The sequence below is a fragment of the Melozone crissalis genome, unplaced genomic scaffold (assembly GCF_028551555.1).
Source record: "Melozone crissalis strain CALT ecotype California unplaced genomic scaffold, PUWL_Pcris_2 ptg000061l_1, whole genome shotgun sequence".
In the NCBI taxonomy this organism is placed as follows: Eukaryota; Metazoa; Chordata; class Aves; order Passeriformes; family Passerellidae; genus Melozone; species Melozone crissalis.
Window position 1 is genome coordinate 9,504,832 of NW_026535839.1, and position 27,797 is coordinate 9,532,628.

Sequence of the window (27,797 nt, forward strand, 5' to 3'; positions counted from 1 at the left end):
GATTTGCAGGGCCCACATCAGCCCAGAGCACACCCTGGGGCGCCCCAGCCCTCCTGTGCCCCACTGCTGCCTGGCCCTGGTTATCAACAGGAATCTGCATGGGCCTGACTCACAGACATCTCAGCACACACATTCCTCAGCCTCCAAAACTTCAGTCAAAGGAGACTTTTGTCAAGGAAAGCTCAGCCCAGACAGTTCCTGAAGAAACCCCAACCATGTGATGGCTTCAAACACAACTCCAAAGCCACAAACACAACAACCGTCGGAAGCGGCTGCCAAAGCACCAGATGCTGCTGCTGGAAAAACTCTTCTGCAGCCACAGGGGCTGCTCTGCCCTGCCACAGGAGGCACAGGAGGAGAAGGAGGAGGGAGCAGGAGCTGTGGGCTCCAGCATTGCTTGTGCAAAAGGAAAAAAAAGTAGGACAAAAGGAAACCAGCTTTATTTCAGCTCCTTAATAAAAGCTGGCAGAGGCTTTGCAGGCAGCAGCATGATCTCCACTAAGGGTATGTGAAGCAGGGAGCTGCAGCTGACCAAAGCTAAAGGAGCTGGTCTCCTGGAGCAACAGGCTCCCCACCAGCAGCTTAACCCTTGATTCCTGACAGAATGCTCGAGGGCATCTGCAAAGAGCCTGAGCAGGGCTCCAGCCTGTGCCCGCTGCAGAGCAGCCCCATGCCCACGATGTGCCACCTCCTCCCAAGCAGCCCCAGACCACAAAAAGTCACCAAATACGGTCTCAGCACCCCCACCTAAGCAAATGCTTGGTCCTGAGTGATTTCTGGGAAGGGGAGGATCAAGAGGGATCTGTGAAGGCAAACAGCTCCAGCACTCCAGTCTGGCTTTATTGAGTGTTTCTGAGTCAATATATGAGCCATGCCAAAATAACACATCAGGGGAGGGGGCAGCTCTGGCTTCCCTGGCACACAATTTGGCTTCAGTGGGAAGCATCTGTGAGAGCGAGTTTTGTGGTACTGACCTGGGTAAAGATCTTTCTCAATCAGCTTCATCTGGAGATGGAAGATCTGCTCCTGCAGATTACAAATGGTGTGTTTCATTTTCTCCCGTCTTGTCACCATGTAACAGAGATTTCTAACCTACAGAAACACAAGAAACAGTGTCTGGCTTAGGCAGGGTCACAGCAGGTCCCCTCAAGCTGTGCTGCTGCTCCTGCTGCCCAGGGAAATCCCCACTCCCTGGGATTCCATCCTTTTCCCCTCACCATCATCTGTGCTGCCCTCCTGCCATGGCCCTTTGGGTGAGCCAGGGCTGGCAGAGCGGGCTCTGGACCCAAACCGTGTGGTACATATGGGAAGAGCCATGCAGTGAATCATTCCAAGCCCAAACAGCTCTGTCCTGGGATCAGCCAGGAGCCCACGGTGGGCAGGGGAGGCTGGGCAGGAAGATGAGGAAGATGAGGAAGGTGCTGCAGAAGGAGCATTTAACACAGGCATGGACAGGGCCAGCACCAACACCTGAGCACTGTGCTGAGCCCCTGGCCCAGCAGCTGCACCCTGCACATTCCTGTGCACACCTGACAAGGCCACTGCACAAAAAATGCCAAATTCGATGAAGCAGCTCGGTGCCACCAGCTCTCATACACAAACTGCACCTTTTGCAAGAGGGACAAACCCTCCTCCCACAGCCAGTGCAGGGGAGGGACTGAGCTGGGATGGGGATGGCAGAGGTTCACAGGACTGCCCTAAAGCAGATCCCAGGGAAAAGCACAGAAAACACAGCAAAATTCCCTGGTAATGCTGGCCCAGGTCAGCAGCTGCAGCAGCTCCCTGCCTCAAACCTGGCCCCTCCATATGGATATTTACGCTTGCTCCACAGTTACCTGCAAATCACTGGTGCATTCTGTCCCAGCTCAAGAACTTTCATTAACCATGGCAGTGGGGCTGGAATGAGATGATCTTTTAAGGTCCCTTCCAACCCAGCCCATTTATGATTATCTGAAGCTTTAAACACAAACAGCAAAGCACAAAATATAACAGCTCACATGAGCCCAGCAGCTAAACCCTGCTGCTGATAAACACCCCCAGCAGCACAAGATGACAGAATTATTGCTGATAACTCCTGGCACCTGGCACTTGATGAGTTTCATGCCCTGCCTTTGCCAGCCCCACGTAAGGGTGGCTGGAGAGCCAGGCTCTGGCACTGCTGCCACAATGGACATCAAGGCTTTGGAGCAAGCAGAGGCTTTCAGCTGCAGAGCATAAAATGCTAATGGCAGCTAACAGGATTTGACAGCATTTACTCAGCTTTTTGATGCTGCCTGTAACAAGGTAAGGGGGAGGTGGCCTGAACAGAGGAACGTGCACATGGGTATGTCCACACCCACGTGTGACCCTGATCTCTTCGATTCCTCCCCTCCTCATGCTCACATCCTTCTCTGCAGAGAGTATTTCCAGGCTTGGGGGACTGTCCCAGTGTGGCCAGGAGCCTCTCACAATAACACAGCAAGCAAGGACATCATCCCACACTTACCTTGTATCTGCCACCACAGGCTGTGAGGGCAGCAGGACAACTGCAGGCAACCCCTGCCTCACTTAAGGACAATTTGGGAATGTTTAGAAAAAAAGGAGAAGAAGCTGCTCTTTTTTTGTTGTTGTTGAATCCCCTAGCTGTAAATACAAGGCAGGGAGCTCTACAGCATATTTTACTATGTTCCCTTTTTTGCTTTCTGGATTGGAGAAAACATCAAACTATTTCTTTATGAAGACAACAACTGCTTCTGGCAACCTGACTCTCCAAGAGTTTGGCCATATCTCTTCCCTATGATTTGATATTCCTGGAAGAAAACATTACTTTAGCTTTGCTTAGAGACTGCTGGTATTTACCCACACTTACACAGCTCAACACCACCCAGTGCTGCTTCCCCAAGCCAAGTTTAGATGCTAGTGTGAAAGCCTGGAAACCACAGCTTTTTGTTAAAGTTAATTTAAACACCCAGTCCTTGGAAAAAGCTTTTTTAAAAAGGCAAAGAGGGTTAAAAAAAAGGCCAAAATTAAATGGGGGGGCTGTATTAGGATTCCCAGGTAATAGCTTTAATTTGCTAACACTGTGAAGTATAGAAATGTCAGGGATTAAGAAATGACAGAGAGAACCACCATCACTATGGCTGTCCCCAAGTCATCTGCTCTCTGCTCCTGCCTCCCCAACTCCTGGATCCCCTATACCATGACCAGCCCCAAAATCACTTCTGCCAGATTAAGTGCTGAAATTGCTAAAATCCAACACAACATCCTGTAGACACCCTCTGAAAGCCTTCAGAGCCTTCCAGGCTGCTCTTCTCTGATCCCAGTTTGATGTGATTCCTCACTATCTGCAAGTGAGCCAGGGTGGCAGTGACCTGCCAGGTGCAGGATCAGATACCTGGGATGCTCTGCCCACAGTTGGATTTAAAGCCCTATCACCCATCTGAGCACTGGACTTTGATCTGGCTGGTGTTTATTGTTCCACTCTTGGAAGCAGAACAAACAAACAGCTCTTCCAGGGACAGGCAGTGAAACCTGGCAGGGAGTTGCTAAGCAGAGGCTGAATGCTGATGGGCACACCCCACAAAGCCTGGAGGCAACTCTGGGAAATGAGAAATCTGGTAAAACACGTAGTTTTGACACAAAGGAATCAAAGAGAAGCTGCCGTGAGCAAAGCATGGTACCCAGGGATGCACAGTGGTTCAGTGCAGCTGGAAAAGCCAAGCTGGCAACAAAAGGGAGCAGCAGGAGGCAAAGCAGCCTGGTTCAGATTTACAGTATAGAGCAGATGAGGGGGAAAAGTGAGTTGAACTTGTCACCCTTGCATCAGGCAGATGCAGCCTGTTGCTGGAGACCCACTAATGGTGGCACCAGCCCAGCACAATACAGAGATGGGAATGTGGTAAGTAAAGGCAGGAACAAAGGGGAGGCAGACTGGCAGAGGGATGGCAATGATGACCACAGGGATGAAAGCCACAGAATCACAGAAAATAGACCAATAGGTTCAAATCCAACTATTTCCATACAGAAGAAGCTCTCTGGCTCCAGGATCCACATGGGAGTGGGTGCAGCAAGGGACCAGGGCTGGCAGGTCCCACCTGGACGTGAACACAGTACCCACCCTGTTCAGTTATACTGCAGACCAACACCAGATTGAAGGGAGGGTTCAGGGACATGCAGGGGCAGCACCCCCACCACCTTCACCTCCCAGGGAAGGGCATGTCACCTACTGCACCCTCAGCTCAGGAAACCACAGCACCATATCCACCAGGTCAGAACAATGCTGTTCTCCTGCTTTCCTTGCTCCTATAGACTCCCTGAGCTGTGGGTGGGGGTCTAACAGGGACCTGGGCAAGGGCAATGGATTCACCCCTCCGGCAGGAGCAGAGAGAGGGGACCAGCAGGGCTTGGGTATTAATCAAAGGAAGTGAAGGAGCCTGGGCTGTGCGTGCCAAGCTTGGCATCCCTGCCCTGCCTGTCCCTGTCCCTGTGCCACTGCTGCAGTGTGCCACACCCGTGTTCCTCCCAGCAGCAGCACCACTGCACCTGTCCCCTCTCTGCCAGCTCACCCCAGGTTCTGTGTGTGCTGCTTCTTCCCCTGTGCCTCTTCCTCTCACTGCTTCTCACCTTCCAGCTGCTGCTCCTCTCCAGCCTCTGCCCCATCCCTGCTCCTGCCCTCGTGCAGCCGTGACAGCCAAATCCACAGGCAGCTGCACGGGGTGGCAGCCAGCCCAGCCCAGGGAGCTCAGGCACCACTTGGGCACTGCTGCTCCACCAATGCTCCCTCTCACCCAAAAAGCTGCTGTGGAGGCTGCTGCCTCCTCTGCTCTGGCTGGGAGGATTCCAGGCTGTCCTGCACCACTGGGAGCTGCAGGTGCTGCGTCCTCTGTCTGCATCCTCTGGCCCGGCTCTGCCTCTGCTCCCTGAGGAGCTGACCCACTTTTGGCTGCGGCAGGGCAGCCATGCCCAGTCCCACTGGCCCTGCCCTCACTCTGCTTTCACTCATCTTTGATGTTTAATGCAAGTAAATAATGATGTGTTCCCAAGCCTTGCTGCTGCAAAGCACCTGAGGGACAACACAGGATAATTCTGTGAAACTATTCAGGTATAGTGGACACAAGCTGCAGCATCATCTGCCTCCCACCCAGCCAGCCTGCCAAGGCACCTCTCCCTGCAGACATTTGTTCTTTTGAACCCCTGGATGAGCCCAACACTAACTTATTCCATCAATGTCAGTGTTTAGGCAGTGATGATGTGCATGCACCGAGCACTGCTAAATTTCTGAATGAAGATGGAAGAACAAAACTGTGAGGGGAGTCAAGTAACTGAGTCAGGGAGAGCAGGGCTTGTGCTGCCTGTGGGTGCCAGCAGCCCTGATGGGCACAGGGGCACAGCACAGAAGGAGAAGCTGTACTCACCCTCTCCAGGTCCTGCCTGAGGTGCATGAAGAGCTTTAGGCGTCGGTAGAGAACATCCTGCTCCTGCTGAGCCAAGTTGTCCACTTCATCTGTTTTTGGTGTCAGCAGCGGCTTGTTGGAGTTTGCTTTCCTCTTCAACTTCCAGTACTGGTAGACAAAGTCCACCAGTGATTCACTCAAGTCAAGGTTCTCTGCCACCTCTGAAGGCTTCACGAGCTCATAGAAGTCCTCCTCCAGCTGCTGGAGCTTCTGCTTCCGCAGCGTGACCTTCTCCAAGTCCAGCTGGGCCTGGTCGGGCTCTGTCCGCGCCTCCTCGGGCAACTTGGTGGCGCCGGTGCTGTGCTCAAGGCAGAAGGACTTGAACTTCACCTCGTCATTGTCTGCAAGGATGGTCCTCATGTCCAGGTTGTGGTCGAAGGCGCAGGTGACGTGGAATGCGGTGACACAGGCGGGCATGGAGCACTGCGGGAGAGGGACAGGGCTCAGGGACAGCAATGAGGGGACACTCAGCAACACAACAGGTGACACGGGCACGCCACAAACCCAGGGACAGCACCAGGGTGACACCTGCCATGGAGTGATGGATGCTCCACCACAGGAATTCCTGATGGAGGAACGCCGGTATTGCCCCGGTCACACAGACCCAGGAGCCCAACACCACAAACACAAGCAGAAGAACCCCAGGGTTCAAGAGGTGGCATTTTCCCACCTAACCTTCTTTAATCCACCTCTGTAATGGGCCCTGCTCATCCCTCACCTACCACAACCAGAAGCTTCACACGGTTCTTCCAACAAGACATGTCAAAAGCCAAAGAACAGTTCATGCCCATGGGATGCTCCAGGACTGTCAGTGGATTTGTCCTGATGGAGAAATGCTCACCTGTATCTCACCCTCAAGCTACTCCCACTCTGTTATCACATCTAAAGCCGGCATGCCATTTTTACTGGAAGCATACAGAACATGGCAAGGTTTAGGAGTGAATATGGGATCTAAGAGCAGCCAGTGCTCCTAAATACTTTCCTCCTCAGGAAATTACACAGCCTCTGACTTGCTCCATTTAAAAAAGAAAGAAAAATGTAACTGGAGCAAAACATCAGAGTGCTTTAGAACTTGTACATGGGCTACAGTGTTGTCAAACTTGCATCAGATCGATTTTTTAATGATCTTCTGAACTTAACTCAGGCTTAAATTACTTTGGATCCCACAGGAAACAAATCTTAGCCTGGTGTCCCACAGAGGAACTCCCACCAGCCACTGCTGTACCATGTCCATGTCAGCACCTTTTCCCCCTCCACTCATTAACTGTTTTTAATGGCTCAGAGTGTCAGGTAATTATTTCAACCATAATCCATAAGAAATCAGTCTATTCCAGCTGCTAATGACCAGTTAAACTGCAATAATTAGACCTTTTAAGTGGGCTATTACTGTAGGCACTACTTTGGGTTAATAGAAGAATTGTTCTGATGGGGGATGAAGATGCACTTGTGGCCTGAAGGACCAGGTGGAGGCATGTGAAATTTCCTGAATGTTGATGACAAACCATTTAGTTTTACTGGGGCTCTGCTGCACCTTAAATCTCAAAAATATATTCTGGTAGTAGTTGAGGAACAGAAATTTTACAGCTTTTTATCATCACCCCATCCATCAGCCCTGAATCCTGCTCAGGCACCCGGGGGCGAACTTTTGACGTTGCTGATTTTAGATATTTCCCTTTGACTTTTTTAATGAGTCTGCTGGTGCTCAAGAAGCTGCCAGGACCAAGAAAAGCTTAGGCAAGCATTGTCCAAATCCTTCACTTCCAGAGCTCTCCAGGCCCTGCTCCAAAGCCTCAGAGAGCAGCGGGAAGAGCTGGATGCAGCTCTGGCTGTACCAGCATGGCTCTGGGCAGCAATGTTGGGCACCAACTCCCACAGGCACCACAAACAAGCGGATTATGAACTCCAACACCACGCTCATCCTGTTTAAAAATGGCCATTTGGTCCTAATTTCAGTCGGAAATTGCTCACAAAAATATCTGGTAACTTGCAAAACTCAACTCCTTCTGCTGTGCTGCTGGCACTCGCTTGGAGCCTGGCACTGTGAGGGACCCAGGGATGCTCCCTGTGCCAGCCCAGGGCACTCACCACCACAGTGGGCAGAAGGTGCCTGCCCTGCCACCCTGCCCTTCCCCTGGGACAAGCCCTGTCACAGCCACACACAGCTGAAGCACCAGCTCTGCTCCCAAGTATTTATTTTTGGCAACGAAGGAGGGACAGAGGGAGCCCAGCCTGACTTGCAGCTTCCAGATTTACTCAGGGCAGTCAGTATATCACATGCTGGCTTTGAAAGCACACACAGTGCTGTCCCTTCCCTTCTGTTTCTGCCATCGGTGCTAAAAACAGCATTAACAACACGCCCATGTCTTCTGCCAGGACAGTGTCCTGCTACCAGGAATGACCATCACTCCACCTTAGGAATAAAGCAAATCCAGTGACTCTCATCCTGGATCTCTCTACTCCAACAGATGGCAAGCAGCACTTGTCAGAAACTGTGCCCAAAATGCAAACAGAAAATAATTAGGCACTTCAGCTGACAGGGCAACAAAGAAAGATACCTGGTTGGCTACAGCCACTGAGGGACCCTGGATAAACTAACAATAAAAACATATTGATCCATCCCAGAATGGCGCTGGAACGGAGCCACGTGTGGCAGGAGGGAGGGATCTGCCACACAGAATGAACCAGGCTCAAACACTGGAGCAGTCCCTGCTTCATTATCAATTGTGCTTCATTATCTTACAGCACCTTTCATTCAAGCACTTCAGCACACTTTGCTTATCCAGGCAAATCCATTTCCAAACAAAATTCTGAGAGAGAGAGAGAGAGGGTAAAAACTGCCCCAGAGATTTAACACGGGCTCCTAATTAGTCCTAAAATCATTCTTACTGGGAAGAAACAGAGATGATTTGAGTTGCCAAGGTCACTCAAACAGAAGTTCAGCAGCTTGCAGTGGTGCTCTGCTGCAGTTTGGGGCTGAGGGGAAGGAAGCAGCTCCTCCAACAGACCTGCAAGGGGAGCTCAGGAAGGAAAAATTAATTACCGGTGCTGAACACTGGCCAAGCCATCAGACACAACACTTTTGCATCCTTAAAAATCCACCATGTGATTTTTCATGACCACAGATGGTCTGGAGCCTGGTAGAGCTTCTCAGCTAAAAATGGCAATTTCAGCCTCAGACTCCTTGGGGGATGAGGGGCAGAGGATGGATGGGGCTGGGGCAGCACACCCTGCTCTTATCCCTGGTGCCACGTGCTGCCTTTCCAGGACTACAGGCAGAAGACAGCTTTGGGAACCACCAGTTATCCCAGGGGATGAGCACCAGGGGCACTGCTTGCCTAATGGGAGGGGGTGGCAGTGGGCAGAGAAGTGATGATGAACGGGGGAGTGATGAAGGACATTTCCAAGGGCTTTTTCTCCAAAAAGTGACAGCAAAAAGAAAGCTGGGAGATGATGACTTCTTTGGAGAAGCTTGCCAACAACCAAGAGAGCCCTGGCACTCTGTGCTGCCTCGGTGAGCTCCTCCAGTCACTGTGACAAGCAAGGAGGAGTCCCAAAAAAGCATGGTCAGGACTCAGGCTGCACCGGAGCCTGGCTCCTGGCACTTTCTTTTCCATCTCAGAAATGCAAACAAGAAAATTCCTCCTGCATTCTGAGCTCTCTGGCATCTCCTGATGTCTGACCACAAGAACCACCATGAAGTAATGACTTCCCCTGAGCAGGACTCAGGCAAGGGGTGTCTCCAGAGCTGCATCCCTGCACAGCATCCAGTTCTTCAGGCTCAGTCACAATCACACTGAGCTGCACTGGGTTCAGAGCTCTGTACCACAGAGCAGGGGCTGAGTCACATGCAGCAGCAAGGGCACAGGCATGGACAGCAGCAGGGAGCTCTTTCTCAGGCTTTTCTGAGATTCTTTCCCTCTTGATGGTCAAATTTGGATGGGGGAAAAACCTACACACACAGAGGTCCCCACAAAGACTTGTCCTGTTTGTCTCTGCAAATGTGGCTGAGGTAGGTGTTTTCTCAAGCTGCAGTGCTGCCTCTGAGATGCTCTGCTTGGATGACAGTCTTCTACTCCTCCAGCCTGCCTCCCAGACTTCACCTTCACAAAACCCTCTTGGCCACTTGGAAAAGCCTCTCCTGGAAGCAGCTTCCATCTTTCCACAGACCTGCCCACCTGCAGCACCTGACTGCTGCTGCCAGGAACAAACACCCACCCAAAAAATGCTTTTGCAGAAAACAACATCCTCCTTTCAGAGCTGGGTCACAAACCCAAAATGCTGACAAGGGTAGATCCCACCTGTATAAACAGGCACTAGCAAAAATATGCTCCATAAAGTATGCTCCACAAAATATGCTCCATAAACATAAGCTTTCAAAACAGAGCTCTGTACCATGGATGAGTACAGAGTGTATTTATTTACCTAGGGGTGTTAATTTACCCCATAAATCCTTACATAAAGGCACTGTTGCTTTTTTGTCACTTCTCCCCCTTTTCCTTGAAGCAAAACCATCCTGCACACGGCAGGGTGGCCTTGGCAAATGCCCCAGTGGCAATCTCATGAAAACTTACAAACCATCGGCTGCCAGCACATGAGGCAGCAAGGCTCCTGTTCTGTCTCAGGTGACCTTTAATGCAAATCCATTCAGTTCTCAGGATCTCACAGCTCCCATGTCACGACGGCACTAAGAGGATGAAGCCTGAGAGACACTGAATTCTTTTTGATGCTGCCAAGCCTGTTTGCTTCCTTCCCTGCCCCTCTGTTCTTTGAAAGCAGTTGCCATTCTGACACAGTATCTCCATCTGGCAGGGTGAATAAGCACCCAGAGCCATCAAAAAAAAAAATGAGTCAATGCGACAGATTTAAAGAAGTATTGTGAGATTTCATTTCAAACTATGGGGATTACTTTTAAATAGCTGCCTTTAAGGTATTAAAGCCAAGATGACAGCACAAACACAGCTCAGCACTGCAGGGCTCCTATCCCTGCCACCAGCCAGCAGCTCCTGGTCCATGGTCACTGCTGCAAACACTGACTTCCACCTGCAGCTCCTGCTGAGGTACCAGAGCTGAACCCCTGGGGTCAGGACACATGCCTACATTTCTCTCAATTTTTCAAAGCTTAATGGCTGCTCTCTGGGACCACCAAGACATCACACTGGCCAAGCAGGAGGAAGAGGGGGAATCATGGGGTTCAGCAGGGCTCCCCAAATGCCCTCACACCAAGAGTGCTGCACTATGGATGGGAGCTCCTGCTCTGCTCCCCAAGAATAGAGATCATGGTGTGGGAAGCTATGTCCCACTTTTGCAATAGAAAAGCCTGTAGAATTCTGATTTCTATCCGAAAACAGAATTTCTGCCTCTCCTGTTGTGGGGAGAGCAGGCAATCAGGAATCTGCAGTGATTTGTTTAGTTGTGGCACATCAGAAAATGTGGAAATGTAAAACATGTAAGTACTTTATTTGCCCAGCCAGGAGGTCAGTGAGGAGTATCCAACCCTGGTGCACCCTGATATCCCCACAACTTGAAAGGCTCACCCCCTGAGCTTTGTGAAATACTTGTGCTGACCCCTGAGGTTTGTGAAATACTTGTGTTACGAATCCCATGAACATCTCACTTTCCTGGCAGCCTCACAAAGCCCTTCTCCTGGAGGTTTCTGATCTAAATCAAGGTCACTTGCAGTCCCAGTAATTAGTGTCACTACAGCAACACCACTGTGTTATGCAAATAAAGTTAATCTAGATTTCTAGCACTCAGTGCATTAAATGATTGCAAACAACATCTGATGATGCCTGACAGGCTCTTGTCATTAGGTTTACTCAGAACAGAAATAAGAGTCATTCAGACCTTGTCCTTCAGCGTCTCAAGACTCTCCAGTGGCTAATACAGGTACAACCTCAGAGCTCTGAGCTTCTCCTGTGCCAAGTTACATACCTGGATGCATGTCCCAGTGCACTCCTTGCAGAGGCTGCAGGACAAAGCCCATCTGCTTGCTGGGATATGTGAGATCTTCGTAATGGGTTCCATTTTTTCAGGACATCCAATGCTAACCTGGCCACAAGACAGAACACAAGTTGTAAATACTGGATATGGTCCTAAATCTCCTACAAGGGGGTGTCTGTGGCAGTCTGAATGAGGGATGGATTATATTTCTTATTCTTCAGGGTCACCTGTAATTTGGAAAAAACCCAAACCCCCCAAAACCAGAAACAAATCTGGATGACAAAGAAAGAAAAATTTATGTTGCCTTTTCCTCTGCCAGAATTCCTCATCTGAGGTGTATCTCAGATGGGCATATGAAATTAGCTTTACTCTGCTCAAAGGAATGCCCTTCCCTCTGCGGCCTTGCAGCCCAATTCTCTGCCCTCCTTTAATTAGCAGTTCCTTGGCTGCTAATTAAACACACGATAATTGCCCTGTGCCCTGTGTTGTGGCTCTGGCACAACCAAACTGCATTTGTTATTTACACATTTGTTATTTCCACAGCTAAAGAACCCCCTGGGCCAAGACCTGAGACCTCCCTGAGCCCACCCAGGTGCCAGGGGGAGGCTGGCAAAGCCCTTACTTCAGGTATCCATAAGGCACAGCTAACGTGGACCCATTTCGTCCCGCTGCGGGTGGGCTTCAGCGCTCCCCCCCTCTTGGGGCACAGCAGACACTTGGGTTGGACACCGAGGGCACAGGTCCTGCACAGCCAGCTGCCAATGGGCACCTTCAGGATGCCATAGCACGCCTGTGGGGACAGGAGGGACAGGGTTAATCCAGCAGCCCAGGGTGAACATCCTCCCAAACCTCCTCCCTCCCACCTTTCTCCTGCTGCATCCCAACAAACAGCAGACAGGGAGATGATATTCTTCCTTACCACCTTCCCTGTTTTCACATGGATGCTCCTGCTGGATCAGTGTGTCCTGGGTGTTAATTAAAAGCCAAGTATAAAAATGTGCTGTGCACCATGCCAAGCACAACCTGGCTCCAGGCTGGGGGTGGGCAGAGCCCCCACCACAGACATCTGCCCATGTCCTGCCCGTTCCTGACCCATGAGGAATGGGAAAAGTCAGAAATGCTTTTCAGTGCAGAGAAATCTTCTGAGGTCACTGAGGGCTGAAAAGCCACAAGCCCATGATTGAGAAAGTTGACCACACTGGTTAGAGAACCCAGCACAGCCCAAAGGGGAAGCAAAAATAAATAAGGAAAGGCAAAAAGGGGAAGTCAATAGTAATGAATGTAAATGGGATGGGAGGAACCAAAAAGGATAATAAATCTTAAGGATGACACATCTAAAGGGGGCACAGACAAGTCTCCAGCCAAGAGAGTGAGAACTGAAGGACTTGGGCTCCCTGGAGCTCCCTGACCTGCTGTGGTCATGCAGGACACTGAGAAGCCAAAGTGCTTCATAAATATTTCTCTTCTATGCTTGGGGAAGAGCCAAATGATAAGCTATATCACATAATGATAAATACTTCCCACTTTCACCATGATTTATGACTGCATTAAACAGCTACTGCTAAAACTAGACAGTTTTTAACTGGCAGGTCCTGATAACTCACACTTAAAGGGTTTTCAGAGGGTGACACTGCCTTGGGCACTAACACAGGGCTGTGGCCCTATTTAAAGCGAGGAGATGTAATTAATTCTACATCTGGCTGCTCTGACATCCCTGCAGAAGGCAAGCAGCCAGGGCTGACAAGGACCCCCAGCACTGGTAGCTGTAAATTGAGCCCAGGCATTCATCAGCTCCACTTCTTGAAGTTTACCCCAAAAAGAGCAGAGCAGCCTTTTCTCCTGCTGCTGCAGGTCACTGTCACAGCAAGTACCAGTGCTGTGGGTGGGGACAGGAACAGAGAGGGCACATGAAGATGTGTGAGCTTGGCAAAAGTACATCATCAGTCTCTCCTGGTCCAGAAGACTCTAACATGACTTGAGGTTGCCCCAAATCACAAACTGATAGTGGTTTCCAAGTGGAAAAAGCCATTTTGTGAACAGATTATTGGGATAACAAGGAATTAAAAGAGGAGATATTATTGCTGTGAGTCTACAGGGTTCAAAGAGACTTAACTCTGTGTTCCACAGTGCCTCCAAATCTGATAGATAAATCATTTCTGGAACACAGTTTTATAAAATGTGATTTATTACCAGGCAGGAATCAGCCTGGTATATACTAGCAGCAGAATGAACTGGCAGACTCATCTCAAAATTCAGGGGAAAGCAGGAATTATGACCATCTCTAGCAGACTCATGGATCTTGGTTATATATTTCTAGTGATTTTAGAGTAGCTGAAGGTGCAATCCTGCTCCTGAGAAGCAAATACAGGTCTTCTGTCCCAGACAAGGAGCAGCTCTAGAAACAAGGTGCATTATCAGCTAAACACACTCTTCCAAGTCCAGCAGCAGGCAGAAGGTGCTCCAGAAATATGAAGCCAGGGGAATGCTGAATAGGAGCAGCACAGCTATTTTTATTGCTGCATCTATTTGGGGTGCAACATCACTGAGAACGAGATGTCAAAAAACCAGGGAGGATGCCAAGCCCTAGACAAGCTTGGTGTGGTCCATGGAACAGAGGGTGGGCTCAGCCATGTGCCACACCAGGGAAAGGGAATTCAGCGATGACAGGCCCATGGCATGGTGGCTGGAAACTGGAGGAGGCTCATTCCCATGCTAAACACAAGTGTGATGCTGTCACTGTGAGAGCAATGAACTGTGATTTAGCAGTGGGGGGGGCATGGCTCCACCTCGCTGACAATTTTAAAAGGACAACTGCATGTGATTTCCAAAAGCTTCACTTCATAGGAATTAATTAATTAATAGCAAGCCTCATGGCCTGTGCTATGCAGATGAAGGGAGTACAAAGATATCACCAGGTACCATAACCCACACCGTGTGTCCTGAGCCCCTTCCCAGCGGGGCGCAGGAGGACAAGGCATGGCTCTGGTGAAGCCCATGGCACCAGCACCCACAACCCTGCAGGAGAGAATCATTCCCAGCAGGTTTTGGACGTGGTGCTGGCAAAGGCATGGAGCAGGTTAGATAACCATGGTGCCATCTAACACCCTGCTCTGTGCCTCTGCACTTCGTGGCTTAGGGTGTAAATCGGGGCAGAGATTAAATCACAGGCAGCTTATGGGCTGGCATAGGGCTTAGGGCTGGACTTTGCTCCCTGAAAACAACTGAAAATCCCTCTTTTCCTTCCCAGGCTGCTGTGTCCCCTCCTGCAGCACTGGGGCTGCTGCTTTAAGTGGAGCCCACACGGTGCCACAGCTCCTCCTGAGTCCCTGCTGTGGCTCATGCAGCTCACAGCCTGACACTGCCACTTGGGCTTGTTAAAAAAGAACCCAAGACAAAAAAATACCTCGAACCCAACCCTGAATCATTCTGGTATTTTGTGGAATCTGATTCACTGATGGAAACCATTCAAAACACCCACCACCCGCAACTATAGATATCTCCAGTGCTCTCCCACCTCCAGGAAGCACTGATGGAAAAGCTGCCCAAAAGATGAGCAAATGGCTCTCTTTAGAACTGAAAAAACCCAAAACCGTTCACACAGAGGGTGCAGTCCAGGTGCTGCTGCTGCCATCCCAGCACCACACAGCTTCCCCTTGAAGCACGACCAGTAAAACCTCCCTGGGTCCAGAGAGACCCAGGAGACCCTCACGTGGCTGCCTTCCCCTTGTCAAGGTTTCCCCAAAAGCAGGAGGCCCACAGACTCCCTCCAGCAAGAGCCTGAAGCATTAGCACTCAATTCTAAAAATAAAATTATTTTCCTCCAGGCAGCAAAATAAAATGAAATCCCACGCTCACACAGCGGGGAAGCTGGGACAGAAACCCTGTGATGTGAGACTGCACTGGTGGAGCTGGAAGGTCCAACCACTCCCCAGACAAAGCTGAGGGGGAGGAGGAGGAAGCTGGGGGTCCTGTGCAAGCCCAGCCCTGTGGTGAGCACAGCACTGCAGACCCACATCCCACCCAGCCACCTGCCAAGCCTTGCACACAGTGCTGGTCACCTGAATGTGCTAAAGATCCCACTGGGGCTCCATAAAGGGGGTAAAGAAGAATAAGCATATTAAAGGACAAGAGATATAAAATAAAATATCCCAGAGACCAGAGAATAACGAGGAAGGGACACCTCATCCTCTGGTTGTGTGTGTCTGTGGGCACTAATAAATGGTTGGGGTAAGAAAGTTGCCCCAAATCTCAGGCTGCCCTAAATCCCTGGGACTTGGAGCAACCTAGATAGTGAAGGTGTCCCTGGGTTTTCCTCTTTCTTGATGAAGGCTGGGGTTTCCCACAGCTTCCTCAGCCACTATTTGTGGTGGAAACTGATCCTTCTCTTTTGGTTGCAAGGTGTTTTTGCCCTTCTCATTCCCTGAGAGTTCATTACTCCTTGACTGAAGCAGTGACAGCCACTGCAGCCCTCACTCCTTCAGGGGACTGTGCCAGTAAAAATTTCAATCTCTTTCATTTTCAGAAGTTTCAGCAAATTCAGATTGCAATGCTGGGAAACACAAAGATAGAGGAGATAAGGTAAAACTTCCTGTAAGTTTCTACTTTCTTACTCCCAGATAGGGGTAAGAAAGTAAGAAAAGCAAATTTGCTGTCTGCCAGCTATCCAAGACCCCACTGCTGAATCCACTCCTCTGGAGCTGCACTTGGGATCCACGAGGAAAGCTTATCAGGTGTCTGCAGCAGCCCAGGGGAAGGGATGGGAGGAACCCAGAGGAGGAGGGTCTCAGGGCTTCTGCTGGTCACAGTGACCCCAAGATGTGTTAGAAAGTCTCTTTTCCCAGCCTGGCCATCGAAGAAGGAGTCAGAATTCTTCTGTTCTCATTCTCAAGGTTGTTTATTGTATCCTATCTATAAAATTCTTTCTCCAATCCACCATAGGTCTGTCTGGCAGGCTGGGTTGAGGCACACTGGCCACCCTTGGGGTGGTGTTATATTTTATACTAAAAACTATGTGTACATTATTTACCATAACTTCCCCATACCTATCACCTATGTTAGACAGTAAGCTTGTACTCTAAACCAATCTAAAATTGCCACCATCACAGCAGAAGATGGAGGCCAAGAAGAAGAAGGAGAAAGGCTGGACACGCCCAGATTCCTCAATCTTGCCTCCTGAACCCCCATTCTAAAAAATCCCAAAAATCTATTTTTCACCCCATTAACTATTATTCTACTTAAACTCTCTTGATTTGTAATTCTTCATATAAAGGTTGTTAATTGTTTTTTCCAAGGGCTAAATCAAAGGCACAGGGGTCTTGGGCTCTATGCCAAGGTCTCTGAGCCCTCCAAGGCAGCCAGAGGAATTTCCTGGGTTGCGACAGGAGGGTACCAGAGTGTGATGAGCAGAGCCACGTGCTGCCACCCTGCTCCACCCCAGGTGCATGCAGAACAACCATCTCAGTGCCATCCATCCCCCAGGGCTCACCTGGTGCACGCAGACATTGCACTTGTCACAGAGCACCATCTCAGTGCCATCCTGCCCCCAGGGCTCACCTGGTGCACGCAGACATTGCACTTGTCACAGAGCACCATCTCAGTGCCATCCATCCCCCAGGGCTCACCTGGTGCACACAGACATTGCACTTGTCACAGAGCACAATCTCAGTGCCATCCTGCCCCCAGGGCTCACCTGGTGCACACAGACATTGCACTTGTCACAGAACACCATCTCGTTGCCATCCTCCCCCTCGGGCGAGCGGCACACGTCGCACACCACGTCCTCGTCGTACTCGATGCCCAGGCCCTCCTCGGTCTCGATGGCCATGTTCATGTTCTCGTAGCACATGGTCTCCAGCTCCTCCAGCACTCGCTCCAGGGTGGGCTCGTCCAGCTCAGGCTTTTCTGCAAGGCACAAGGCAGAGTGTGAAGGCAGAGTGTGAAGGCAGAGCCACTGAAGCAGCCCCAGCACAGGCACCCATCACCTTTGGGCAGTGTTCTACCAGGGGCTGAGCATTTCAGATGGAAACTCAAGAGCAAATCCACAGCCAGGATGAAAAGGCTGCTCCTACCTCAGGACACAGTTTGTCTTTCATAGACAGGAACAAAATATTGCTGCTGGCTGAGAGGAGGGAAACCCATTCAGCTGAAGCAATGCGGATAATTGGGGCTGACAGTTTAAATGTTCAAGGAGACAAGTTTGCAAAGATGCTTTCTGCAGAGAGGGCTCAGACAAGCTTTGGCAACGCAAAGTCAGTGCTTTAATTGTTAAGACTGAAAATTGACCATTTTAAGGGCAATTAAACAGAAATATAAAACTGAAGCCAAAGGCAGAAACTGAGCATAAATGAGGGGTTTTTTTGGGTTTGGGTTTAGTGAAATCAGGAGGTCAGACCCAGGTGGGTCTTTTATTTCCCCCAACACTAGGATCTTTAATGGAGAGATGTGGCAGAGATGCTTTACAAGAGCTTTCTCCACAGAGACAACCAGGAATGTAAGGTCAATAACTAGCAGAGGCTTTTTAGAGCAGCAGCCTCTAGGACAGAGACACCCAGCTGCCTTTAGACAGGACATGCTGCTGCCAGGAGCTCAGCAGCCCCAAAATGGTGCCACACAGAAGGCCTGTCCCAGAAGTGCTGCCTCCCACCTGCACACAAAGATCCTGGGGCCACAAATGCAATGTGAGGTCACTCCAGGCAAGGAAGAAAATCTGTCAGGAGCAGGGGTAGGGTTCTCCCTGAAGGCTTAGAGGCAGAGTTAAGCCCCCATCACACCCTGTGTCCCAATGAGCTCCATGTCATCAGAGGAGAAGGGATGGGGACAACAGAAGTACCAGCAGGATGCAATACAAAACAATTAGACTTGGTAGTTCATTAGTGTGAAATATCCACAACTGGCTGACAGTGGAGGAGCCTGACCCAAACTGCTGTCCACCCTCCTTGCTGCAAAGCAATGGAAGAAAATACTTCATTTATAACCAGAGATGGAGAAAAAGGGCTTGGGGAAGAGCCCCTAAGGACCAGTTACTAATTAAGTGTTCAGTGAAAATTTTGGCATCCTGGTCATCTCTCAAGCCACAGTGTGATGTCCCTGTTCTGGGCTGAACTCTGGGCTGCTCCAAAGCCCCAAGGGATGGGGTTGCAGAGGAACCAGCACCTCAGGCTGGATGGGGCTGGCAGAGGCTGCATCTTTCCCCCCATAGCCACTGATCAACCGAAAAAGCTCTGTCAAGGGGGAAAGCACCACGTAGGCGAGCTCGGCAAGCACACACACCATTGTCTGCCTTTTTAAGCTCTTCCCCAATGCTTCCCTGGCACGGTTTCCCTTGGCTTGACAAGTCCCTGCAAACATCCAGCCTGGCATTTTACACGTCTATGTGGAGTCTGAGATACCATCTAAGACAGACAACACTACTCCCTATCTCAGCCCTTGCAGGAGCTGGGGCTGCTGTGCTGCAGCGTGCCAAGGAACCTGCTGATACCTGCTGGATTCCGCAGCAGCCCCACCATGGGTGTGGGATCTGAGCCCCAGGCTGGCACAGGCTGCCTGGGGCTCTGCAGCTCAGCAATGTGGAGCATCCTGCACCAGCACGGCGAGTTCTGAGCACCAGGGCTGGGATGGAGCCTCCATCCTGCTCTTGGCACCGCTCCGATTGGATGTCATGGAAACGTGGAAGGGTTGAGCTTGGAAGGGACCTTAAAGATCTTCCTGTTCCAGCCTCCCCTCCATGGGCAGGGACAAATTCCACTAGACCACGCTGCTCCAAGTGTTCCCTTGAACACTTCCAGCCACAGCTTCTCTGGGTAACCTGTGCCAGAGCCTCCCAACGCTCACAGGGAAAAAATTATTTCCAATATCTAATCTAAATCGATCCTTTTTCAACTCAAAGCCATTCCCCCTTGTCCTGTCATTGTCTGCATGTTACAGAGAAAGTCAGAGCATTATTTTTGCCTTAATGGAGTCCCTTTACAAACACACCACCCGAGGTGCACTTGCTCAATGTGACTTTATGTGAATATTAAACCAGTCCAGCAAGAATATCCTCCTCTTGGTCAGGGTTTCAACTCCCCATCTGTGAGTATGAGCCTGGGCACCAGAGTGTCAGTCTGGAGTTACTCCATTCCTCCCAACATTTCAGGCTCTGCTCTTCTGCAAAGCAAAACGATCATCAAGGTGCTCCCAGTGCTTTTCCCCACACACTCTCCAGAGCTGCCCTGTGCTCATGGGAGAGGGCAGGCAGAGAGCTGGCAGCTGCAGGCAGCATGAGGAAGGAAAGGGAAGGGGTTTTCCACAGGAATCACAAACTCAACCTTGCCCAGGGTCAGGATCAGGCTGGTATTGCCACTGTTCCACTTCACCTCCAGTGGAAAGAAGCAGCACCCATTCCACCTCCTGAATTTTCCACCAGCACCTGCCTAACCCTGGGGAGAAAGTTCATGCTGATCCCAAAATTCCCGTGCCAGAGGAAGGGCAGAGGCAGAGGGAGAGCAGTGCCTTGGTGGGGTTCCAGCATGCAGCTATTGCAGCCCTGGATGGGAGTATGGATCTCACACACACTCACACACACACAGGCACTCTCCCACTCCATTTAGGTGTAATTACATCAGGAATGTGTTTGCCAAGCCTCATCCCAAACACCTCGGAGCTCATTGAATTGACAATTGCACTTGATGGGGATGAAGCGATTGATTAATCGTTTGTAAAACACTAAACAATGGGGCCTGGGGGTGAAGTGCTTTTTCCATTTGTGCTCCATTTATCTCCTTCTGTATCGCATGAAGTTTGTGCTACTGAACTCCATTCATAAAATTGTCATCTTTCTGGCTGCAAAAGCTCTCTCTTTATTGATCGTGGCCAGCTAAACAGCAAACAAAAATATCTTCCACCAAAACACTCCCTGTGTGTACATGCACAAGTGACAATATTATTGTCCCCAGAGAAGGAAAGCAAAGACAGACAACTGATCTTGGCTACAATTAAAAAATCCAGTGATGTCCACATTTGGGATCATTCCCACATCAGCAGACTCTCCCTGCTGCCCAAGAGAACAGCATTTACACCTGGTTGTGTCAAGGTCTTAGGCAAGAAAACAAAGTTATTCTGAGCCCCCACAGAAGATAGCAGTGATAGCCATAAACTTCTTAACAGTTTGTCTGGAGGGACACAGGCAGAGGTGAGGCTTCAATCCCGTGCCAATACAATCCCCGGCTATTTAGCTCAAAACACTAAATAGTGTTTTGAACTAAATAGTGACACAGGGGGAGAATGTCCCATCAGCCCTTCCAGGAGGCCACCCACACCCTTTCCCCATTAACACGGAGCTCATTAACCATGATGGGCTTTGATGTGGCCACCCAGCCTCGGTGGAACAGCCCAGTATTGCCCCACAGTGGGAAGGGTGTAATCCAGGGAATGTGCCTCCCACGGCATCTCAGAGGAGGAATCTGTCCCCTGCTTGCACAGGGCAGGACGCTGCAGGGTAGCACCTTCCCAGCTAAGGGAAGCACCAGAAAATGGGATTTCTTCAGAAATGGAGGAGAAATGACAGATAATGATGCACTACAGGAGGTCTCCAGATCTGATTCATGAAAAGAAAACATGAAAGAACTTTGCTCCAAGCAGTAAAGTCATCTCTGTGTGTCTGTGTCAGGGTCTGCAGTGATCCCTGCAGCTCCTCAGCATGCCCATCACCCCAGAGGCTCCCAACTGCACAGCTCAGCCCTTACAACTGCCCACACAGCACCTGAAACACGGAATTTTAACCCTGTGTCCCAAAGGAACTGGGGTTACTGGGCTGGCCCTGCAGCCACAGAGCCACGCTGGGGAGAAGCACCAGGCACATTCCTTCACACAACACCGCCCTCCCTACAATTATTCCTGTAATATTGTAATTTATGTGGCATGAAGGAGCAATATTCTTCTGCTAAATGAATTCTCAGCTACTCCTTGTCGTGGTGGGAGCCAATTCACTGCGAGGGGAGGAAAAAAATAGCTGGAGAGCCACCTTTCACAAAATAGAGACTACTTCTGACTGAACTGTGCTCCACTAATACCAATTTACTGAAACAATAAATCCTTTCCCACTGTGGAGAACACCTGGAGATGGAAACAGCTCATGAACAAACAGCTATCAGGAGTGCAGGCTGTGCCATTCAGTGATTCACAGACTATGAACCTGGGAGTCTGCTTTTCAGGAAATATATATATATACACACACATATATTTATATATTATATAATTAATATACAATATTTTAATTTATTAATATATAATAAAATATATTTCTATACATTAAAAGAAGTAACATTTCTGCTTTTTAAAATGATAATTAAAAAGGGAAAGCAACTGTGAGGTGATGTAGGCTTGTCTCTGACTATCTTTGCAAACCTGAGGTGAAAGAATGACAGGTCCCTGCTGGGATGGGGTGTTCACACATGGTACAGGGACCACACACTGCAGGAATCTCCTTCCAGCTCCCTGGCCCTCCAGCTCGCCCTGGGCAAGCCACTTCAAACCTGTCTGCTTTGTCACCTGTGGGGACACCAGCCACCTGTGTGCTCTTGTGGGGACACCAGCCACCCTGCCCCAGGCTGAGTGTCCCCTGGGCATCCTGCAGGGACATCAGGGGATGGCAGCCAACCAACCACCTGAACACCACAGCAGAGCACTGGGACTCCCAGAGCACCTCCAGCCCACCACCTGCAGTCACACAGCCCTTGGACCATGCAGCAGTTGTACATTGATCTTTTATCAGTGTTATTTATAAACAGACCCCGCGTGTAAAGTGTGACCAACACACAAACACTGAACTGAGCATCCACAGCGAAACCTCCAGACATTTTGTTACAAACACAGCCTGCTAATGCACTTAAAAGATTTACAAGAACCAATTATCACCCTTTCTGCCACCCACCGACATCAATTATTGCTCAAATTTAAGATGATGACAAAATGTTTCAGAAGGCACTTTGGAAGCTGCAGCGATGCTGGGCTCTGACAGGGCTGTCCTGGAGCACTCCTGATGAAAGCCTCCTCACCCCATCAGCAGCAGAACTGGAGTGCTGCTGGAAACTGCTGCAATTACTGCCAGGAATTATGGAAACAGCACAACAGCGACTTGACTAAAAACTGATTGAGCTGAAAATGTGGAGGGAAAATGTCCCACTGATCTCCCACCCTGCTAATCTATACATTAATACATCGCATACAAACAATTAGTACAGTCATTTGCACATGGTATTGATTATCTGTATCTCTGAGGAGATAAATAAGCTCAGATCCAGAGGCTTGTGATGTTTTACAGAGGGGAATGGCTTCAAACTGACAGAGGGCAGGTTTAGATTGGATATCAGGAGGAAATTCTTCCCTGTGAGGGTGCTGAGGCGCTGGCACAGGCTGCCCAGAGAAGCTGCCCCATCCCTGGAAGTGTCCAAGGCCAGGTTGGATGGGGTTTGGAGCAGCCTGGAACAGCGGAAGTTGTCCCTGCCCATGGCAGGGGGTGGGAATGGGATGAGCTTTAAGGTCCCTTCCAAACCAAACCATTCCACAATTCTGTCCTGGCGTGTCCTGCACAGTGGGACATGGACACACGGTGGTGGGCAGCAGCTGCCAACAGGCTGTGCCTGGGCAGTGCCAGCTTGTGCCTCAGGGGGAGAAAGCGGCTCCCAGAATCCCAGAAGGATGCAGTGGGATGGGAGCAGCCTCAGAGTGTGACACCCAGGAATGCCAGGGTGGGAAGGAGCCGCTCTGTGAGGAGCAGGAGTGACAGCACCCTCACAGGACTGACAGCACCCGCTGCTCCACCGAGCACATCGTGCCCAGGGTGCCCCACTGACTGCAGCTTCCTCCACATCTACTCCACCAATCTCACCTCCAGCAGGGAGGGATCAGCTCATTAGCACACAGACACATCTCAAGCACGCAGCGCTGAATTCCCCCCGGAGCTTCAAAAGCAATCCATGTGACCTTTGCATGTTCCTGCCATAAAATACCAGGAACACCTCCAGCTCCAAAGATAGAAGCTGTGGTGGGCATATGTGAGCAGAATACACCATATGGATTAAGTCAAGGGAATACTTAGAAACTTCGACTCTGCCTTCAGCAAAATTGATTCCGACAACAATTTTAGCAATTTCTTGAGGATTTTCCGTGTGTTTATGAAGTGTTCATCACTGCAAAAGGATCTTTCAGCCTTGCTCTTTGAAGTCTCTCTAGCTGCACTCTTACAATAGCTTTGGATTTAGTAGAGATCACAAAACACAGCATAAAATGTTAATGTAAAAATGAAGATTTATGGCATGGCTGCTGTCTAAAAGGACAGGCCTTTGCTGCCTGGAGTGGCATGGACATTAATCTGGCTCCAGGCTCCATTCAGTCTTCTTCAGATCCACTTTTTTTACAATCTCATATTGCAGCAGCAACAAATAAAACACTTAGGCATGCCTAAATACTGACTTCATCTCTAGGACACAAAGGTTCTTTAAACAGCACATTTCCATCGAGTACAGCAACAGCTACTGAGGCATCTTACTAGGGGGTTTAAAACTATTTAAAGCTGTTTCATGTTTAAAACTTTTGCTTTTCATGTGAAACCTTTGCTTTCTGGAGCAATTCCACTTAATTGGGAGAGGAGTCAGCAGGCAGAATGCAGAGAGCTGCAGCTATCTGGAGGTTTATCTGATCTTGGTGATAAAATTCCATTCCTGGGGTGACCTAAAAAGGACTGGAAAAGGCATGTGCTGTGTGCTACGTAGAGCCACGAAAGGCGAGCTGGATGATCTCATAGGTGTTTTCCAGCTCTCCTCCCCACACATCCTCAGGAGCCAGTCAGAGATCCGGATCCTTCTTTGTCATTAAATATTTTGGGAATGACATATTGTGCCCCTGCACAGCCCAGTGACAACAGTTCAGCCAAACACCCATGAAGAATTTAAACTTCTGCCTACCTCCTAAATTAACGCTGGGAGATAACTCCTGGCTCCTCTGAATGGGAGGACAGGCTGCCATTCTCTACTTAAGTCATGTTAATGATCTTGGAGATTAGCAAAGCAGGTTTGGAGATCTCAGGGAGTCATTAACAGTGTCATTAATGTCAAGGGCTTCCGGGAGAAAGAGCTATTTATGGACTGCCTTGGGTGCTGAAGGGCACCCAAATCCCACCCTGGCTTTTCCCACCCCCGAAGCAGAGGGAGCAAAGCCCTGCTCTGGCCCAGCCGAGGAGCTGAGCAGCAACAGATTTGCCACAGCAGCTTTCCTCTACAAGCACCCAAACCCCATCACTTCCACGGGCAGGAAGATGCATCCCCTCAAAGAAGCTCAATGACCTCCAGGCTCCGCAGCAGGCACAGCTCCCAAGGGTGATGAACCATGGTCCTGCAGCCAGGAGCACCAACTCCCACCCTGCTTCCCACCTGCCAAACCCCCAGCTCCCCACAGCAGCAGGGATGGGGCATTATCAAAGCCACATCTCTTCCAAGTCACTGGAAAAAATGTACCACCAGTAGAGAATTTGGGAGGACTGGGGAAGGGGGAAAGATACCAGAATCCATTGGGCTGAAGCTGAATCTGCAGTGGATTTCACTTGCCAACACTGGTTTTCAAAGCCACTCTCTCCCCAGCATATTTAAGGCTCAGCCAGGAACGACAGAGCCCCCTCAGTGACAGGAATGGGCTGGAGAAGCAGGAATGGGCAGTGATGCTCTCTGCACCACCACTGCTGGGATCACCTCAGTCCTATCACCATGCAGAGCTGGTGATGGCAGGAAGGCTCAAGGGCTTCCTCAGATTCTGTGGTTTCATCCAGCCCAGCCCTGGACAAACATCTCCTAAGGACACTCCTTGGAAAAGGTGACTGGCTGATAAACGATGAGATGGAGGGAAAAAATGCAGCTTGCTCAGAATGGCTGGGGGTCAGCACAAAGCACTGCCTGTGTCCTGACCTGGGATGGATTCCCTGGCATGCTGAGGTGCCAGCCACACCACACACACCTGCACAGAGCAGGGCTATGGCTGGGATGAAGCTCAACCTCCCCTCCTAAACTCAACTCACTCCCAAGGCAGAGCTGCTGGAGAAGTTGCCCCTCTACCCCAGCACTCGTGGGTTTGGCACCTGCCAGCCCAAAGGTGACATGGGGACAGCCAGCTCCTGTCTGGCCTGGGGCAGGGACCTTCCAACTATCTCCACCTTCCATCACCCCAGGAGCTCCACAGCTGGAAACTGCATTTGAAACAGAATACTCTGAAGAAATAATAAAGCAAGGCAAATTTAATCCAACTGAGCTGGAGAAGCCAAACCTCTGCCCACTTCATTTCTAGAGACTTATGAAATACACACAAGAGGAAGTGGAAATAGAGACAATGCTTCTCTGGAGCCCAGAGACATTCTGATGGCCATGCAGCTGTGGAGATGGTGAGGGAAATGTAGCAGGGGGTACAGTGAAGGCACAGTGAGGTCAGGATGATGCCCAGTGTGGCTGAAGGTGGTTTCTTGATGCAGCAGCAGCAGCTGTGCATGGTTAGGAAGGATGGATCCTCTGAAAGTCCTGAGCAGGACTGAGGCACTTGGCTCTATCCAGCTGCACCCCCTGCTCTGCACAAGGACTTCAATGTAGCTCCAGTGCCTCAAAACCTGTGTGTGCTAATGACAGAGCTGGGGCTGCTGATACAGGAGCAGCTAATGAGGGCAGAACTGACTTGTGACTTCTCTGTGATGCTACAGGCTCCACAGTGTTGAGATTATGGGAAATCCAATATACAGGATACCTATACCAGATAATCAAACTGCAAAAGCAGCTTCTAAAACTTTCTCAAGGTCATGGTAACAAAACTTCTTTGTAAACCATGAGTACACCAGAAGGACAGATCTTCCAAAACCAACATCAGTCACTGTCATTGCGAACTTCTGAGCTTCTTTGTGCTTCATGCAGGCTCATTGAACTGCATCTTCCTGACCTCATCCTGAATCCTGCTGCAGCCCTCAACCAGTTGCCTGTGAGAGCCAGCACAACCCTCCTGCTCCACAGGGCACTATCCCATCTGCTCAAGTACCTGTAAAATCCATTCCCCCACTCCTGAAAGGCCTTTGCCACCAGGACTAACCCTTCATGCAGGCACACTTGAGCCCTCACTGACCTCACAAGGTGAATGCTTTACTGAGGTATTGCTCTTACCTGCAGGGCAGCAGCCACACCACAGCAATGCTTCCCTAACAAGGACTGGAAAATCCCTCCACAGTCTGGCAGGGCTACACACACCCAGGGGTCTGTGCCAACAAATCTGCCCAGCAGACCATGCTAAGCACCAGTGCCAGTGGTCAAATTCCAAGCTCAGGTAGCTGCACTTGACCAAAATCCACTAAAGCATTTGAAGAATGCAGTGATATAACAGCAGTGATGCAGGCAATGTTATGCTGTGATATCCACAGATGCCTGGAACAGGAAACAATCACAACCAGGGTTTCTGACATTTCTTCTTCAAGGCCTTTAGTTCCTCATGCTTACTCAAGAATCCTGAATGCCCACTGTGGGACACCCAGGGCAGAAAGAAAACAAAGGCAGCAATACTTACCCATCTCCTTGAGCTCCATGTTAACAAGCTCCAACCAGCAGGCATCGAGCTCGTCCAGGTCATAGCGGCTCATGCCCTGCAGGTAAGTCCTTGTAGCCTCTGAGATCTCAGAGCCAGGCAGGCTGCTGGGTGAAACCTGTGAGAGTGAGCTCTCCAGCTGGGGGATGATCCTGGAAGAAAAGAAGAGGAGGTTCAGAAAGAACTACAGCTCAGAAAAATGTCCTGTTTCTTGCCATGGAGGGTGGGAGCACACTGGGCACCTGACTCTGTGAAGGAAAACAAAGCCACTGCACCTAAAGTCAATCCAAGCACTGACAGACAGCCTCAGGAGAGCAACTACAGCAAGACTGTTCCCATTCACCCTCAGAAATTACTCTTTACATGAGAAAAATGAGGTGCAATGGAGATGATGCTCCAAGTACTGACAGCAAGCCCCCAGGCATTACCTGCTCCATGAACGCCTCCACTGTGCCATACAATCAGTGCCACATCCACTGGGCAGCTCTTTGGCACTGGGGAACATCCCATGGTGGCCTGTGAGATTTGTTCTGAGTGCTCTCTAATCACAACCATGGGGATGGGGAGAGGAGCTGCCTCATGTGCTGCAAACTCCCTGCACAGAGAGGAACCAGGCTCTGGCTGTCAGCAATTCTGCCTTTCCCTGGCAGCTCTGCAGCAATATGCATGAGACTTGCCATGCACATGTCAGCAGTGTCACGCCTCATGACATGCAAGCAGAGGACAGGCTGGAAATGAGAAGCAGCCTGTGGTGCCAGCTGACACATCTCAGAGAGGTTGGGAGCTGGAGCTTGCTGCAGGATTTGCACAGCTCACATTTCCTCCCCTGAAATCCAGCTCCTGGCA

The 27,797-nt window shown here is 50.1% G+C and overlaps 1 protein-coding gene across 3 annotated transcripts in view; it reads right to left on the reverse strand.

Annotated features, from left to right (window-relative positions):
- The window catches only part of JADE2 (jade family PHD finger 2), a 74,245-nt gene that overhangs the window by 9,767 nt on the left and 36,681 nt on the right, over window positions 1-27,797 (reverse strand). For all 3 annotated transcript variants that reach the window (XM_054287698.1, XM_054287696.1, XM_054287697.1), the window contains 6 exons: window positions 26,934-27,103; window positions 17,062-17,273; window positions 11,995-12,162; window positions 11,364-11,480; window positions 5,394-5,855; window positions 975-1,092 (listed from right to left, as the gene is read on the reverse strand). In XM_054287698.1, the coding sequence (XP_054143673.1) occupies window positions 975-1,092; window positions 5,394-5,855; window positions 11,364-11,480; window positions 11,995-12,162; window positions 17,062-17,273; window positions 26,934-27,103 (1,247 nt within the window). The remainder of the gene's footprint in view (window positions 1-974; window positions 1,093-5,393; window positions 5,856-11,363; window positions 11,481-11,994; window positions 12,163-17,061; window positions 17,274-26,933; window positions 27,104-27,797) is intronic.